General features: G+C 61.8%; 2 protein-coding genes across 9 annotated transcripts in view; both read right to left on the bottom strand.

Moving 5' to 3' along the window:
- The window catches only part of CPNE2 (copine 2), a 37,150-nt gene extending 22,749 nt beyond the window's left edge, over positions 1–14,401 (bottom strand). The window contains exons 1-2 of the mRNA XM_084861254.1: positions 14,208–14,401; positions 2,267–2,484 (exon numbers count right to left, since the gene is read on the bottom strand). Of these exons, the coding sequence (XP_084717380.1) occupies positions 2,267–2,446 (180 nt within the window). The 5' untranslated portion in view covers positions 2,447–2,484; positions 14,208–14,401. The remainder of the gene's footprint in view (positions 1–2,266; positions 2,485–14,207) is intronic.
- NLRC5 (NLR family CARD domain containing 5) overlaps positions 1–17,700 on the bottom strand; it is a 213,857-nt gene that overhangs the window by 127,635 nt on the left and 68,522 nt on the right. The window lies entirely within an intron of this gene.

Genomic DNA, 17,700 nt, shown 5'->3' with positions numbered 1-17,700 from the left:
CGCCAACTGGCAGAACACTGGCTCTGTGCCGGGCACTCGGCCAGTGACCTGGACGGCCGCGGCAAGCACTGCCCTCAGCTCCCAGAGGAGGCCGCTGAAGCACAGAGAGGTTAAGTGACTTTCCCAAGGGGGAACAGCTTAGAGGGGCACGGGGCCAGGATCTTAACTTGGGTCTGACTCCAGCATCCACACTCTGAACTCTCTGGGCCTGCCTCCATACCCAGGACGGCAGGATACGAGCCAGGGCCCTGTCCTGCCTAGTGGAGGGACAGAAGGCGAGTCCCTTTCCTCATCTGTGCCTCAGTTTCCACTTCTGTAGAGTGAAGGGTTGGACTCTCTGTGGTTTTCATTCTTTTAGTTTTGGGAGGATCCCTTTTTCTTTCTTTCTTTCTTTTTTTTTAAAAATATATTTTATTGATTTTTTTACAGAGAGGAAGAGAGAGGGATAGAGAGTTAGAAACATCGATGAGATCCTTTTGCACACACCCCTACTGGGGACATGCCTGCAACCCAGGTACATGCCCTTGACCGGAATCGAACCCAGGACCTTTCGTCCGCAGGCTGATGCTCTATCCACTGAGCCAAACCGGTTTTGGCTGGGAGGATCCTTTTTTTCAAGCCCCATGTTACATGGAAGCTGAGAGAGGCAACAGGAAGGAGGGATCCTTAGGGGGAGGGCAGATGTTTGTGCCTTATACGGAATCCTGGAATGTCAATACTGGAATTGTGCGGCCCCAGGGTCCCACCCACTGGGGCAGCCAGGCCCGGGTGAGGACAGGGCCTGTATTGTGGGTCCGCGGTGGGGCTGGGACAGGAGCCCTGCCCTCCGGCCACTCCACACAGAGGCCCCAGACCGCAGAGTCCGGGTGACCGTCTATTTTGGGGCCTGGGCTGTGTTGATTTTTCCCTCCCACCCAGTCCATGTCCAAGGGCCGGAGCGGCAGGCAGAGGTCTTGATCTTGGGCTATTTTTAGCCTGGGTGGCCGGCCCGGGTGGGAGAGGGATAGTCAAGGAAGTTGGGGGGCACTGTTCCTGGAAGGGCAGGCAAGGGTTCTAGGGACCTGGCAGAAGGGACAGGGGGCTCCAGACGGGCTGGCCTCATGCCTGGAGCTACCCACCCCCCTCCAGGGGTCCTCAACTGACACCACGTCCCACCTCCCAATTCTGGCTCCATCTCCAAAGCCTGGGGGGACACAGAGAAGTCCCCACCGGCTCGGGCCCCGGTTGCCCCTCTGTAAAATGGGTCCACAGCCTCAGCACCAACTCCTTGGCTTTGCGAGGACCCGACTTCTGTGGAGAGTCTTTGTGAACCACAGGGTGTCCAGTGGGATGTGCTCTGTGGCCTGGCTGACTATGCGGACAAACAGACACGTATTTTGGAAAATCTACGCTCATATAAAACTCTCTGGAAGGCAGGGCATCCAATTTTTTTGGTTTGCTTTTAATCCCCACTAGAGGGTATTTTTTTCATTGATTCTTAGAGACAGTGGAAGGGAGGGTGAGAGACAGAGAGAGAGAGAGAGCGGGAGAAACATCGATGTGAGAAACAAATCCATTGGTTGCCTCCCGCATGGCCCAGGGATCGAGCCTGCAATGGAGGTATGTGCCCTTGATTGGAAGTTGAACCCGGAACCCTTCCGTCCTCAGGCTGACACTCTAGCCACTGAGCCAAACAAGTGAGGGCTGGGTACCCAACTTTTAGCAGAGACTCTCCCTCACAGGCCGGCTCCCTACTATCCTGACTTCCTTCTTCCGGTCCATCTGGCTTTTCTAAATTTACTACAATGAACACAGACCCTGTAGGGAATAGGAACGAAGCAATGTCTAAGACTGGGAAGTCTTAACGGTTTGGATTTCTCAATGTCCTTCCTCCCCCTGCATTGCTCCCCAGTTCTCAGGCCCGAGTTTTCCAGTTCCGAAGTGCCTGGCTGTGGCCCCATGGACATCCCCAGCTCTGGGCTCTTCAAGGTAGGCCATGTGCCTTGGTTGTGGGCACATCCCCAGTGGGAGGCGTGCAGGAAGCAGCTGATGGATGTTTCTCTCTCATTGATGTTTCTAACTCTCTGTCCCTCTCCCTTCCTCTCTGTAAAAAATCAATAATATATATATATATATTTAAAAAAAAGAGTAACAATTTTCTAAGAAGCCCCAGCCCACACTCCAATTACCTCCAAGGGCCTGACCGGGAGGCCCCAGGACCCAGTAGAAGCACCTCCCCAGACACCCAGCCACCCCCGCCCAGCACAGACGCGCATGGAGGGCTCACCTCCATCCACCGGCCATTGCTCTCCGTGAAGAGGACGCAGAAGGGGTCGGACTTGGAGGTGACGTCCCGGTCCAGCAGGTTCTGGCCGCTCACAGACAGCTCCACCTTGCACACGCAGTACTGGGAGCCCACGGGGGCGGCCCCTGCGGCTGGGGCGCCCAGGCCCTGGATGTGGGCCATGGGGGGCGGCGGCGGTGGCGGCAACAGTTCCTGGCAGTCTGTGGGGAGAGGAGTGGGAGGTTAGAGGGAGAGAGACCCGACATCCACCACACCGCCTGGGTAGAGAGGCAGAGGATGTGGGCAGAGAGACAGAGAATGTGGGTAGAGATGCCAGGAAAGGTGTGTGTGGGAGGGGCGTATACATGGACAAAAGACTGGAGAAAGGAGAACGCAGGAAACGAGGGACTCCGGTCAATGTGGTCAGTGTGTCTTTGGAGTTCTTCTCTGCTCTGGTCAGTCTTTGCCTTTGAGATACACCCAGGTCCAAGCTGCCCCAGCCGGGTCAGCAACAAATCCCAGATGTTCATTTACCGGAGCACCCGGGCTTCTCTGAGGCATTAACATGCTGGCATCGTGGGGCGAATGTGGAGCTTGTCATTACTCAGAGTTCCCTTATTGCTTTGGCCACTAGGAAGCTCACTTCTGGAAACTTGGCCAAAACTTGACCTTGGTCTTTGTCTGTCTTGTTCATCCTGTATCCCTGGCCTAAGCATGTGATTGGTGCATAGGATGCTCCCAGAATTTATTTGAATAATAATAACAATAATAATAATAATAATAAGCATGAGTGTGCCCCGGACGGTGTGGCTCACTTGGTTAGGCATCATCCTGTGCACCAAAAGGTCACAGTTCCATTCCTGGTCAGAGCATACGCCCGGGTTGTGGGCCCGATCCCCTGTAGGGGGTGTGCAGGAGGCAGCCAATCATGTTTCCTCTCACATTGATGTTTCTCTCTCCCCCTCCCCTGCCTCCTTTCTCTCTTCCTCTCTCTCTGAAGATCAATATACTTAAAAAAAAACAAAAACAACTTTTTTTTAAATTGATTTCAGAGAGGAAGAGAGAGGGGGGGGGGTAGAGAGAAACATCAGTGATGAGAGAGAACCACTGATCGACTGCCTCCTGCACGCCTCCAACTGGGGGTCAAGCCCGCAACACAAGCACGTGCCCTTGACCAGAATTGAACCCAAGACCCTTCACTCCACAGGCTGACGCTCTATCCACTGAGCCAAACCGGCTAGGGAAAATTGAAAAACATTTTTTTTAAAAAAAGTGTGAGTGTATAAATCAGGAACAAATAAACCCTCCACCTCACTCCGATCTTCCATGAGCTGGTCCTTATCGGCAACCTAGAGTTTATCCTTTCATTGTACACAGCTTCCCAAGACGCCGTGCACTGGGCTGTACGTACTCCTCCCACCGTCCAGGCTAATTACCGGCACTGCTCACTGAGCAGCTCTGCTCCTCTCCGAGTGCAAGGTGCTCATTTGGAGCAGGTGCGGAGAAGCTGGCCTCCGGGGGCGGCGGGAGCTCTGGGTCCCACAGGGCACAGGCCCCCGGGGCAAGCCCGCTGGCTCTCTGTGCCTCCGTCCTCACCTGCCCGTGAGGCTGCAGGAACACGGTCCTGGAGGCCCCTGTGACCAGATCCTATCTCCTCTGGCACGTGTTGAGCGGACACGGGCCCCTCACCGTGTGGACGCGTCCGGCCCCAAATGCTCACCGACAAAGACCAGCTTCCAGCTCCTGTTCTGCTATCTTGGCCCCTCATGTTGGGGAGGACACTGGCCCTGCACCGCCCCGAGAGGCAGGCGAGAGGAGGGTGCTCCCTGTGGGACAAGGAATCCCACTTCCTGTGTGCTCTGAGCCCCGACTTCACCCGCAGTTGCTAATCCTTCTCCGATGGCCCCATTTTCCAGAGGAGGACACTGAGGCCCATTCATTCCCGCCAGAGATTGCTGAGCACCTGCTCGGACCACGCACTGCGCCTGGGCTGGGGCCCTGCCCCGGGAAGACTGGTAGGCTCAGGCTCGGCCCTCATGCTCCCAGGGAGTGGGAACAGCAGCCAGCTTTCCGGCCGGCCGAAGTCCCTGCAGGGAGCTGGGGCTGTCCTCCGAGCCTCTGGCAGGTTTTAAGCAGACAGGTGACATGATCTGATTTCTGTTTTTAAAAGCTCCCTCTGGCCCCTGAGGGGAGAGCGAGCTGTCAGGCTAAACAGAGGCAGCGGGGAGGCTGGCAAGGAGGTGGCTGGCATCCAGGCAGGGAGGATGGAGCCCTCCCCCGCCCTCCAGCCCTGGCCACAGCCACTCTCTGAATGCCAGCCCTCTGGGGGCCGGTCTGCGGGGGAGGGTGAGGCAGGCGCCAGGCCCCTAGCCCCCTCCAGGCAGCGCCTCCAGGCCTGCCTGGCATGAGAGGATCTGGATGGTGACAAAGCCCAGTGCTCATGCCCTCCCCTCCCCTCTCCGTCTGTCCCCAGGACCTCATTATCGTCACAGGAGCCCTGAGCGGCAGGGCAGCAATTTGCCGGCAGCATTTATTCTCGTCGTGTAAAAATTAGTTTCCATGGAGGGCTGTGAGCAGCACTCCCTTTCGCTGCCAGCTGCTGGGCGCACCGTGCCCAGTGGGGGAGGGGTGAGCAGGACCCCGGAGGGCGGGGAGAGCCGTGTCCAAAAGGGACATCTGCCTTGTGGCTGAGAGAACGCCTGCTTATGCCGGAGGCGGGGTGGGGCATGGCAGTCACCCATTTTACAGATGAGGAAACTGAGGCCGCGAGAGAGCGCGCGCAAGTCACCTGCGGGAGGTGGCAGGGCCAGGACACAGCAGAAGCAGGATGTGGGCAGGGTCTCTGGACTCCCAGGCCAATGCTGGGCTTTCTGCTGGGCTGGGGGCACTGGGACCCAGCTGGGGTCAGATGGGGACTCAGCCAGGCCAAAGGGCCTGGGAGTGCACAGGCCCGACCCTCCCTTAATGACACCTTGCCCGCCTGCCCTCCGTGCTGGAGCAGGAGGGGAGGGGGCCCGGCCGGCCTGAGCGGTGGTTTCTTTTTCCATTGCGTCAGGCCTCAGGGGCCCGCCCGCCTGCCCACCAGTTTCTCTCGGGTCACCCTGTCTGTACCCCTGCTTCTCCCATCATCACTGACGGGGTGCATTCCAGCTCCCCCCCTACTCCCCACCTCCAGGCCCCCTTCCCGGCATGCCACAGTCCCCCCTACTGCCAAGTGGGACAGCTCTGTTTCTACCCTGAGGGGTCCCAGGGACACACACTCAGGTCCATGCATTTCCTTGCACACGTACACACGTGTGTATGGTCACATAGGCACACACACACACACATGTCCCCAAAGAGCACACGCAAAGATAGGCAGGCGTGCTCTTGTATGAATGCTCTGGGGCCACTTCTCCCCACTCCCCGCGCCCCCTCCACCCATGCCCCCGCTCTCCCTGGTCCAAGTCACCATCATCACTCGCCTGCCCTCCTGCCCCTCATTGGCTGGGCCTGGCTGAGGGCAGGGGCAGGGGCAGGGGCAGGAGGGCAGGTCACAGGAAGGCTCCCGGAGCCACTGCCCCGCCCTGGATCAGCTCCGGGTCCCCAGAGTGAGCGGGGGAGCTGAGCCAGTGAGCCAAGGGTGGGATGGGCGGGCGGGGAAGGGCACTCCTCCCCCAGCTGGGGGCAGGTCCCCCAGCCCCAACTCACCCTCCGGCAGGAAGCCTCTGGATCCCCGGAACGGGGAGCACATCCTGTCTAGAGTTGGGGCGAGCCTGGCCGCAGTGGGCAAGCGGTGGGCAGGCGGGCGGGCCCCTGAGGCCTGACGCAATGGAAAAAGAAACCACCGCTCAGGCCGGCCGGGCCCCCTCCCCTCCTGCTCCAGCACGGAGGGCAGGCGGGCAAGGTGTCATTAAGGGAGGGTCGGGCCTGCCGTGCCAGAGGGAGGCGCTCCCGCAGGTAATTGGAGGTTTCAGGCTGGAGACGGGTCCGGGGAACCAGGGCCTGCTCACAGATGATGCTGACGCCTGGCCCAGATGGGCACCGGCCTTCCGGGGGGGACTGGACCCCCAGGGGAGGGGCTGGGAGGCAGGAAAACGAATGAGTAGTCTCTGTTCCAGATGGGCTAACTGAGGCAGAGGGAAGGCAGGGCTTAGGATTCCCGTTCAGTCACTCCGCGAACATGCCTGAGCTCCCTGCAAGGAGCAGCAATACAAGACACGGGTGCTGGCTCCCGTGGGCCCCAGCTGAGGGGACACCTGGCCACTTAGGCAGAAGAACAGCACGGAACCACAGGTCCAGAATATTCTGGATTCAGCCAGCAACCTCAGAACCCATCTCCTTGATCTCTCTCTTTCCTTCACCCCCTTATCCAGCTGCCGCCGCCGCCGAGTCCACCTCCACGCAGCCTACAGCATCGTCCTCATCTCCCAGCCCTGCCTGGGCCCGCCAGGCCCGCCATCTCATGCTCAGTCACGCACTGGCCCACGACGGTCCCGACTCTGCCACGTCAGAGCCAGAGGGACTCTTTCAATATTCAAGTCAGATGCTGCCACAGATCTGCCTGAAAACCTTCCAGTGGCTCCCCACACCCCCACCTGACCCCACCTCATGCCACCGTCCCCTCGCTCCCTCCGCCCCAGCGACACTGGCCTCCCCGCGCTGCAGACAGAACCTGCCGGCACGGTGCAGGGGTTAGGAACATGGACTCTGGATTCAGATGGCACAGTTTCCTCTGGGTAAAACAGGAACAATAAGAGAGCTTTCTCGGGGGGGATTCTGAAGATTAAGGAGGCACAGCCCTCAGAAAACACTACGTAACTTGTGTAACTTGTGTATTATCCGTGATTCTTTTTTAAAAAATATATATATTTTATTGATATTTTACAGAGAGGAAGAGAGAAGGATAGAGAGTAGAAACATCAATGAGAGAGAATCATTGATCAGCCGCCCCTTGCACACCCGCTACTGGGGATGTGCCCGCAACCAAGGTACATGCCTCTGACCGGAATCAAACCCGGGACCTTTCAGTCCGCAGGCCGACACTCTATCCACTGAGCTAAACCAGTTTCGGCTATCCATGATTCTTGATGTATTGGGGAAGGGAGAGGGACAGAGAGATAGAAACATCAACGATGAGAGAGAATCATGGCTCAGCTGCCTCCTGCATGCCTTCTATTGGGGATCAAACCCTGTAACCCAGGCAGGTGCCCTTGACCGGAATCGAACCCAATGCGGGGCGTGCAGGAGGCAGCCCATCAATGATTCTCTCTCATCACTGATGTTTCTCTCTCTCTCCCTCTCCCTTTCTCTCTAAAATCAATTAAAAAAAAATATATATATATATATATAATTTAAAAGTGAGGAAGAGTGAGGGGAAAGCATCTTGGAATGATCAGAATCACGGCTCTTGTAGTCTCTTGAGCTAAAAGGTTTTAACATTTTTAAAAATATATATATTTTATTGATTTTCCACAGAGAGGAGGAGAGAGGGACAGAGAGCTAGAAACGTCGATGAGAGAGAAACATCAACCAGCCACCTCCTGCACACCCCCCACCGGGGATGCGCCGGCAACCAATGCACATGCCCCTGACCGGAATCGAACCCGGGACCCCCCAGTCCGCAGACCGACGCTCCACCACTGAGCCAAACCGGCTTTGGCAAAGGTTTTAACATTTATCTGGTCCCACCTTCCAGCCACATGCTAACGCCAGCCGCAGTCCCATCACCCCAACCTCCCACAGCCCCGGTTCCCTGGGGGAGGGGCTGCACCCCAAGATGCTCATCCTCCCCGAGTACCTAACGCCGCTCCCGCCAGGCAGGCCCAGCCCCCAGAGAACAGGCTGGTGCTCTCATCCAGGTCGGGGGGCGGCATCTCAACGCCAATCACTGCTCCACCTTCTCGGAGGCCCTGGCTGCGGCTCAGAAGACACGGCGCTCCCGACAGGCAGCCAGGCCATTATGGGATAAATATAGACACAGCCGCCCGCCCGCCCCAGAGGAGGCTGTGGCAGGGGTGGCCCCATGCTCCACCAGACCACCCCCAGGGGGAAGCTCTTCTCCGTGACCCCCTTCTGAGCACCAAGCTCTGCCTCTGGAGGTGGGGGCCCCCGGGGTGCCGGGTTGAGACCTGCTTCTGCCTCAGCCTCCCCGTCCAGCCTCGGCTCCTGCACCCACAAAGTGGGCCGGTGATGCCCCGCCCTCCAGTTCCCGGGGAGGGCGTGGACGTGCTCTGGGACTCGGAAAGCACTTCAGGGACCTCGGGGCCGGCCTGGCCAGGCTCGGAGGGTGGACCAGCGAATGGATGATGGAGGGCGTGGTGACAGTGACCGCGGGCCAAAGTCTGGCTTCATCCAAAGGGGGCCCGGGGGCAGCCTCAGCCAGGGCACTGGGGCTCGGCCCTGTGGCTCTCCCCTGGGGCGCCCCGCCTCCTCCAGGGGACTCCCAAGGGAGGCCTAGGGGACAGGGGCTCCCAGCGCTGAGAGAACTCCCACAAGCCCCCGTCCCACTCCGTGCCTGGTCCCCTGCCTGTCAAGGGCTTGGGCTCCCTCCAGCCCTGGGGACTCTAGCTGGCATCGCCGCCCCGGCTCCCAGTCCCAGTCCCGCCCAGCGTCTCCGGGGGAGGAAGGCCTGTAGCCATCAGCTCGCCCGCTGCCTGAACCCCCTCTGGTTCCCCCACCGGCAGCCTCTGCTCGCATCCCCCGCAGAGGGGACCTCCTGCCTTTTGTTAATGGCTCCCGGCAGCGCGCTGGCTTCCACGCCCGCCGCCCACACCCGCCAGGCTGAGAAGCACCCACCCGCCCGTCTCATCCAGCCCGAGAGCTGGGGTCACTCCCGCACCCCAGGCAGGAGGCCCACACCCAGGGACCCCCCTTGGCAGGTCCTTCAGCCCAAGTTCATCGCCATCTGCTCTCCAGTGCCTGGTCTCCCTGCAACCCGGCAGAGGGGCCCTGTGAGTATGGCCCCATTTTACAGATGAGACAACTGAGGCACAGAGAGCTGAGGCCATGCCTGCCCGTGAGGGGCTGGATTGTGTCTCCCCCGCCTGCCCGCCACCCCCACCGAAGGATATGTTGAAATCCTGACCCCCGGGAGCTCAGAATGGGATCCTCTTTGGAAGTGGGGGCGGTGCAGATGTCACTGGTTAAGATGAGGGCACCCTGGAGGGGGGTGGGTCCGTAATCCCACGTGACGGGCGTCCTCAGGGAAGACAGTGAGACACCGAGGGAAGGCGGCCAGGAGAGGGAGGCAGAGACTGGGGTGAGATGGCCTCAAGGTGAGGGATGCCCGCAGCTGCCAGAAGAGCCAGGAAGTCCCTTCCCCTTGACCCGTGGTCGGCAAACTGCGGCTCGCGAGCCGCATGCGGCTCTTTGGCCCCTTGAGTGTGGCTCTTCCATAAAATGACCACGGCCTGGGCGAGTCTATGTTGACGAAGTGGCGTTAGAAGAAGTTTTAAGTTTAAGAAATGTGGCTCTCCAAAGAAATGTCCATCGTTGTCCTGCTGGTATTTGGCTCTGTGGGCGAATGAGTCTGCCGACCGCCGACAGACCATCCAGGTGGCGGTGCTCTGTGACGGCAGCTCCAGAAATGAATGCACCGGCCGGCGTCGCTCACCGAGTCCGAGGCAACCAGAGTGTGACACCGGGCAGCGTGGCACTGCCACCTGGCACACCGCTCCCCTCCCGGGCTCGTGGTGTGACTCAGAAAGACTGTGGGGGCCCAGCAGGAGGGGGGCTGGACGGATCCTCTGCTGGCAGCCCAGGACACGCCCCAGTGTCGGGACAGCCAGGGCAAGCGGGCAGGCCCTGTGCCCCGGAGCCCTCCAAAGAGGCAGAGCTGGGCTGCGGGGAGAATGGGGTCCTGGGATAGACTGAGCATGCTCCCATCTCAGGGCCTTTGCAGGTGCTGCTTCCTCGCCCTCCCTCCCTCGTTCACGCATTCATTCATTCATTCACTCATTCACTCATATCCGCTGCGGGGCACCAGGTGGGCTGAGACACAGCCATGAAGGAGAGACCAACGCCACAGCTGAACGTCCCAGCTTCCATGTCACTGTCTCCCCCTCTGGAGGCCCCCTGGCCCTCAGGCCCCCCTGCCCGTCACAGACTCCCATCACTCCCCCCCCCCCCCCATGGCATCCCCCCAGCGGAAGCCTGCCTCCCGCCTCTCTGGACCCGCTTGTCTGCCCTGTCTCCACACGCCACACGGAGCTCCGTGGCTGCACCTCAGCACAGGCCCGGCCCAGAGAAGCTGCTCGATTATTGGGTGAGTGACCACCGAGGACCGCACCAGGCGGGAAGCCCTCAGTGGGGGAGGAACCGGAGCCCCTGTGCACTGCCCTCCTCCGTCCCCAAGCCCTTTCGCAGCTGCTGCAGAGCCGGGGAGAGAGGGAACCAGTGGGGAGCGCTCCTGCCTCAAGAGCCCCATCTTCTAGAGCAAGAAACGGGGGCCAGCCTGGCCGGTGTAGCGCAGCGAACCCCGAGAAAAACAAGCACGTCGGCTTGGCCGTGAGTGAGGGCTGGCCTCACCGGGACCCTGGAGGAACGCATGGCCAGGGCCAGGGGAGATGCGCTCCGGGGTACAGAACAGGGAACAGCGCACACGACACCGCCAGGGAGCGGAGGCCAGTGGCCGGGGAGGGCACAGGACGCTGGGCTGAGAGCCAGGAGCCCCCTCGGACCCTGGCTCAGTCCTCAGGAACAATGAAGGCGCAGGAGGAAGCCACAGCTCCCCTGGGGACCCCGTGTTCTCCCTTCTGGACAAGTGAGGGGGGCCCTTCTCCAGGGGCCGCTCCCAGCAGGGGGCTGGGCAGGAGGGGAGGGGCTGGGCAGGAGGGGAGGGGGCTGGGCAGGAGGGGAGGGGCTGGGCAGGAGGGGAGGGGGCTGGGCAGGAGGGGAGGGGGCTGGGCAGGAGGGGAGGGGCTGGGCAGGAGGGGAGGGGGCTGGACAGGAGGGGGGGGCTGGGCAGGAGGGGAGGGGGCTGGGCAGGAGGGGAGGGGGCTGGGCAGGAGGGGAGGGGGCTGGGCAGGAGGGGAGGGGCTGGGCAGGAGGGGAGGGGGCTGGGCAGGAGGGGAGGGGGCTGGGCAGGAGGGGAGGGGCTGGGCAGGAGGGGAGGGGGCTGGGCAGGAGGGGAGGGGGCTGGGCAGGAGGGGAGGGGCTGGGCAGGAGGGGAGGGGGCTGGGCAGGAGGGGAGGGGCTGGGCAGGAGGGGAGGGGGCTGGGCAGGAGGGGAGGGGGCTGGGCAGGAGGGGAGGGGCTGGGCTCCCGGAAAGGCTGCCCCTGAGTCAGCTGCCCCTGGGAGGGAGGGAGGAGACCCCAGGGAGACCTGCATGGGGCAGATGGGGCCCTGGGGCCTCTCAGTAAGGGACCTTACCTGGCGACAACAAGGCTGCCCGCTCTGCAGGAGGGAGGGGATTCTCAGAGGATGCTCTCTGCTCTGCTCACTCCTTTGGGCCCAGCGAGGCCGCCCCAGGAGGGGAAATGGGAGCTCCCCCATCTTCAGCTCCCCCTCGGCCTCTGCCCGGGAGCAGCCCGAAGCCCAACATCTGGACCCGAAGTGCCTCACTCCAGGGAGGAGCTGGGAGAGGGCGGAGCGGAGACCCCAGAAGGGTCCTAAAAAAACTGACGTTCCCATGAACGTGACACCCAAGGCTAAGGGTCACTGAGCAGCTAAGGGTTACGGAGGCTTGCTCAGGGTGGACCAGTCACAGCTGGCCTGTGAGCCCTGAGCCTCGAACTTAACCCTCACACCTACCACTTCCGGAATCCGAAAGTCCCCAAGAGGCCACAGGGTACGGAGTATTGGTCTCACTACTTTCTGGGCATAGAATCTGATGCTCTCCCCGGACCCTCTTCTTATGGCCCTGCGTTTTAAGTATTTTTAGTTGATTTTTAAAGAAAGGAAGGGAGAGGGACGAGAGATGGAGACACCGATGAGACCAGAACATCCTTGAGTGGCTGCTTCCTGCACGCCCGCGTGCCCTGACCCCGAGTCAAACTGGTGATCTCTTGGTTCCTGGGTCGACGCCTAACCATTGGGCCAGACCAGCTGGGCTCTGACCCCGAGTTCCCTTGAAACCCCACCAGAGACACCTACTTGATGAAGGACAGCCCCCCCGCCCCCAACACACACACCCCTGGTTCCGGCTCTCAGCAGCCCTGTACACGGACTGTCATACTCTGCTTCATTTTACAGATGGCAGCCCCGCCCCCCAGCCCAAGGCACACAGACAGGAAGTGGCAGCGGCTGAGAAGGACTCCGTGTCCACATGCTCAGCCCCAGGCTCTTTGCATGAAGAAACTACCCCGGGTGACCCCGCCCCTTCCGGCCAGCAGGTCGCCTGCCCACCTGGGGCGGTGCCAGGCTCTGGGGGCCACCGGGCCCTGTGCCAGAGGGACTGCCATAAAGCCTCTGCCTGCTGTTGGCTGCCAGCCTGCCGCCCAGGCCTGGACCGTGAGCCCATTTCACGGATGGGGACCGGACGCGGAGGGGAGGAGGGTCTGCGTGGGGGGTAGCACTGCTGGGGGGGTGTTCAGACCCAGGTCTCCCAACGCTCCCCATCAGGCCGCACAGGCTGCAGCCTGGGGCGTGACAGCGGGCTCCTTTCCCCGTGACTGACGGTGTGGGTGCCCCAAGAACCAGAAAAAGCCCCCCTCCACCCGTGACAGCCCACAACCCCAGGCAAGCAAAAACTAAGCAAAGTGCATGCCCAGCCCTGGTGGCTCAGCAGTTGAGCCTCAGCCTAGGAGACAGGAGGTTATGGTTCGATTCCCGGGCAGGGCATGTGCCCGGGTTGCCGGCTCTCAATACCCAGCGGAGGGCCTACAGGAGCAGGAGGCGGCTGGATCGATGATTCTCTCTCATTATTGATGTTTCTATCTCTCCCTCCCTCCCCCTTCCTCTCTGGAATCAATAAATATATATTTTTTTAAAAAGGCTACGTACGGATAAATCAAAAGGCCACTCAGAGCCCTGCCCTTGTCACTACCCCCAATACATCTCAGGGCTGGGGAGGGGGGGTCACAGGCAGCAAGAGGAGCCCCCACATGGCTACCAGAGCCCCGGCTTCCGGGGCCACCTGTGACCTGGGCTAATCACAGCCCCCTCTGAAGGAGACCTTCCCCAAAGGGGGCTGCGGGGCGGGCTGGGGGGTGGAGGGGAGGCTGGGATGGGAAGAGAAGGGAAGAGGGAGGACTCCCTGTGTTCACCCAGGCAGCCCGGCCCTCGGAGGGGGTAACAGGAGGGAAGCAAGAGCATTCATCTGCCTCTCTTCATGCCCCCCCCCCACACCCCAACACACACACACACCCCAACACACAGGTGCCAGACAGCTTTGGCGGAAAAAAAAAACAAAAACCCAACTACAATAGTTTGCAAACACACTCCGACTTCTAGGAAGCTGTCAGCTCCACTCCCTCCCCGCTCCCCGTTCCGGGGCTGGGAGCGGGCCCTCGGGCAGCTCCCGGGGGTGGAGGTGGGGGTGGGTATTGGGGGCGGGGTACGGGGTGAAAAGAGGGGCGCCCCCCCGCCAGTCCAGAGCCAGCCCGACCTCAGTCTCCGTCTTCGGCGGCGGCAGGGACCCCCCTGCTGGGCGCCCCCAGCTCCTCGGGAAGGCGAGGAGGGACCCCAAGACAGCGGGGCTCAGCCCCGCCCCCCAGGGCGCGGCCCCCCTCCGGCCCCGGCCGCCCCCCTGCCCCCGGCGGAGCGGGCGGAGCCGGAGCGCCCCCGAGTGGCCGGGCCGGAGCTGAGTCACCGGAGCCGGAGTCCGGGCGCGCGCGGGCGGCGGGGCTCGGGGTCCCCCAGGCCCCCCAGGCGGGACCCCGCTTCCTCCCAGCCCGCCCGCAGCCGAGCCCCGAGGCCGAACTTGAGCTCCGGCCAGGGCGCCCCGCCCGCCCGGCCCCCGGCCCCTCTGTCCCCCCGGTCCTCCCGGTCCCCCGGCCGCCCCGGTCCCCCCGGCCGCACTCACCGCGGTCCCGGCGCCGCCCTCACTGCGCGGCCGCGGCCGCTGCCCGCGCCCCCGGCCCCCGGGGCATCCCGGCTCCGCTCGCCGGCCGCGGGCGCCGAGGCTCAGGCTGCCGGCGGCGTGGCCGCTCCGTGCGCTCCGCCCGCAGGGTCCGGTCCTCCCGATCCTCCCGGTCCTCCCGGTCCTCCCGGTCCTCCCGGTCCCCCCCGTCCTCCCGGTCCTCCCCGTCCTCCCCGGCCAGGCGGGCGGCAGCCGCGGCTCGGGCTCCGCCCCCGGCCGAGGGGCGGGCGTGGGGGAGGGAGGCGGCGCGGCGGCCGCTTCCTGGAGGGGGCGCTCCCCGCGGGCGTGGCGGGGACTGGCCCGCCCGCCGCCCGCGGCTCCCCGGCTCCCCGCCCGCCCGCCGCCGCCGGCGCGCCCTGGCCCTCGGGGCTCTCCGCGCCGCGGGCCCGAGTGTTCGAGGCCGGAGTCCGGGTCCGAGGGCGCCGGGCTGGGGACCCGGGGTCCGAGGGCGCCGGGCTGGGAACCCGGGGTCCGATCGCACCAGGCTGGGATTCTGGGGACCCGAGCGCCGCTGCTCTGCCTCTCCCCGCACCCCCCGCCCCCCGGCCGGGCCGCGGGCGCCCCGAGTTTGGAGCCGTGCGCTCCGGGCTCCACGCGGGGACCCAGGGCTGGAGGGCCCCGCGCCGCGCCCTCGAGGGGGGGAACCACGGGGCCGGCTTCCCGGCCGCAATGAGCAGCGCTGGGACCGCGGCGTTCTCTCTTTTATTTTCTCTTTTATATTCGATAGTAAAAGAGCTCGGCTTTCTCTCGCCTCCGGAGGCCGGGAAGATGGCACACGCTCCTCTGACAAAGGAGGCAGCGAACGGTGCCCGGAGCCCCGCAGGCGGGAGAGGGCGAGGAGGCGCTGAAAACCCCTTTGCCAAGGCCTGCTTCTCAGAAACGGGGCGCCCATTGAAGAATGGGGGCGCTCATGCAGCCACCCCTCCCCCCGCGGTGTTGATGTGCGTGCCCACCCCCATTCATTCATTGTCTCAGATCACCGAGCCTCCAGCCTCCTTGCACCAGACCTGGGGGAAGAGGCTGACCCCAGACCTCCAGGCAGGTCCAGAGCCTCTGGCACTGAGGCTGGGAGAGCTCATTGGGGCGCTGGGGTTGTGGGTGTGCATTCCAGGCAGGTGAGGGTTAACCTGGAACCTTCCTGGCACTTCCGTACCTCAGAGGGGCTCTGGGCTTGGCTCTCTGCCTGCCTGCTCCCTCCCCATCGACCCCCCTTTCCCCAACCTCTCCTCACCTCTCTTCCACCCAGCGGCCTCAAAGCCCTAGCCCTTAGCCCAGCAACGGAGCCAACCCACCCAGAGACCCCGCTCCAGCCCCACTTCCTCCAGGAAGCGCTACCTGATTGAACCCCTCTCCTCTCCTTGCTGCAAAGCAGGCAGGCCAGTCAGGGAGATGGACAATGGTGAGCCCAAGCAGAGTCCTTCCCTCCCCTCAAACTGCTTCCCCCCCTACCCCAATCCCTCCCACCCCAGGGGCGAGACCTATAGGACCCAGTCGATCCTATTACCCGGTGAAAAGTGCAAAGGTTGGAGGTAGGAGACCCACCCAGCTGTGGGGTCAGCGAGGCTCCCTCTAGGAGACTCTGGGATGAGGTCGTTGGGCCTGTCCAAGGGCAAGACCGACCCTGGCCCAGGGGACAGAGTGTCAAGGCCAGAGGTCACAGCAATTCTACTCTGGGCGTCTGTCTACCCGAGGGAAAGGAAAACACGTGGGCACACGAAACGTGATTATCCAGCCGCAGGGAGGGCTGATGCCCCTGCACAGGGATGGGCTCTGAAGACACACGGAGTGAAGGAAGCCGGTTACGAAAGCCCACAGAGGCACGATTCCGTGTCTGAAATGCCCACGCTAGACCAGGCCACAGAGACCGGAAGCAGATGATCTGGCCGGGAGAGGGTGGGGGGTGATCGCTATTGGTATGGGGTTTCTTTTTTCTTTTCTTTTCTTTCTTTTTTCTTTCTTTCTTTCTTTTTTTCTTTCTTTTTTTTTTTTTTAAATATTTTATTGATTTTTTACAGAGAGAAAGAGAGAGGGTAGAGAGTTAGAAACATCAATGAGAGAGAATCACCGATCAGCTGCCTCCTGCACACCCCCCACCAGGGATGTGCCCGCAACCACGGTACATGCCCTTGACTGGAATCAAACCTGGGACCCTTCAGTCAACAGGCTGACGGTCTATCCACTGAGCAAACTGGTTTCAGCATGGTATGAGGTTTCTTTGGGGATGGCTGAAAATGTCCTGAAATTTGATAATAGCGGCAGCTGCACAAAAATGTAGGAATTCTCAAAACCATTGATACGTTCAAGGGGTGCATGCCACAGTCTGTGAATTACTTCTCGACAAAGCCGTGTAGACACAGGTCAGGGATCAGGAGAGCCCACGTGGGTTGATTTGCACTGTCCTCGCTTCACACACACACACACACACACACACACACACACACACACACGGCACCAGGCCGCTGCTGCCAAAGGCTGGAGGCAGCCTCTCCTCAGCCCGGCGGAGACCTCTCTGCGGAAGCGGGCGGCCTGAATTTCCCTAAATAGGCCTAGCTCCGGGCGTGTGTGTGTGTGTGTGTGTGTGTGTGTGTGTGTGTGAGAAGCACCTGCCATCTGGGTATTTATGTCCGCGGTCCAGGCTGTCTGGACAAATAGGCCAGGATGACAGGGCTGCCTGTGCGTACACTTCAGTGTGCCAAAGGGGTGGGGGAGGGAGAGGATGGAAGGCCACACGATGTTTATCACATGTCACCCCCAACCTCAGTGTCTCCATGGCCCTGGAGGCCGCCGGGGCTCTGCTCGAGGGCAGTTCCTTATTTTTCCTTTTCTTTAAAAAAAATATATATATTTCTTTATTGATTTCAGAGAAGAAGGGAGAGGGGAGAGAGATAGAAACATCCATGATGAGAGAGAATCCTTGATTGGCTGCCTTCTGCACGCCCCCTATTGGGGATCGAGCCCACAACCTGGGCATGTGCCCTTGGCTGGAATCGAACCTGGGACCCTTTAGTCCACAGGCCAACGCTCTATCCACTGAGCCAAACTGGCTGGGGCTCCGAGGGCAGTTCTTGCTCAGTTTTTCTCGCACGGCTGGCGCCAGAAGACGACAGGGGCTGGAGTTCTCTAGCTTTTCTCTCACGTTGGGCCATCGGGGTGGCTGTTGGCTGGGACCACAGCTGGGACGGTCAGCTGGGACCACAGCTGGGATGGTCAGCTGGAGCACCGACCCTGTCCGCCCCAGACACCAGACTCCTCCGTCAGCCCCAGCCTGGCCCTGGGGATCTGTGTTGGGGGCAGGGGGCAGGGGGCAGGGTGGTGAACTGGGGGGTCCGGCCCAGGAGACAGATGCTCCCAATCCAGTGACTGGACCTGGGAACCCCGCTGGACCTTCGTTCTCTTACGAAGGCTCCTGGGCTGTGACTTCGCCCTCTGGGCAGAG

This window comes from Pipistrellus hanaki (genome assembly GCF_964339955.1).
Source record: "Pipistrellus hanaki genome assembly, chromosome: 15".
In the NCBI taxonomy this organism is placed as follows: Eukaryota; Metazoa; Chordata; class Mammalia; order Chiroptera; family Vespertilionidae; genus Pipistrellus; species Pipistrellus hanaki.
This window is presented reverse-complemented; position numbering and strand designations above follow the sequence as displayed.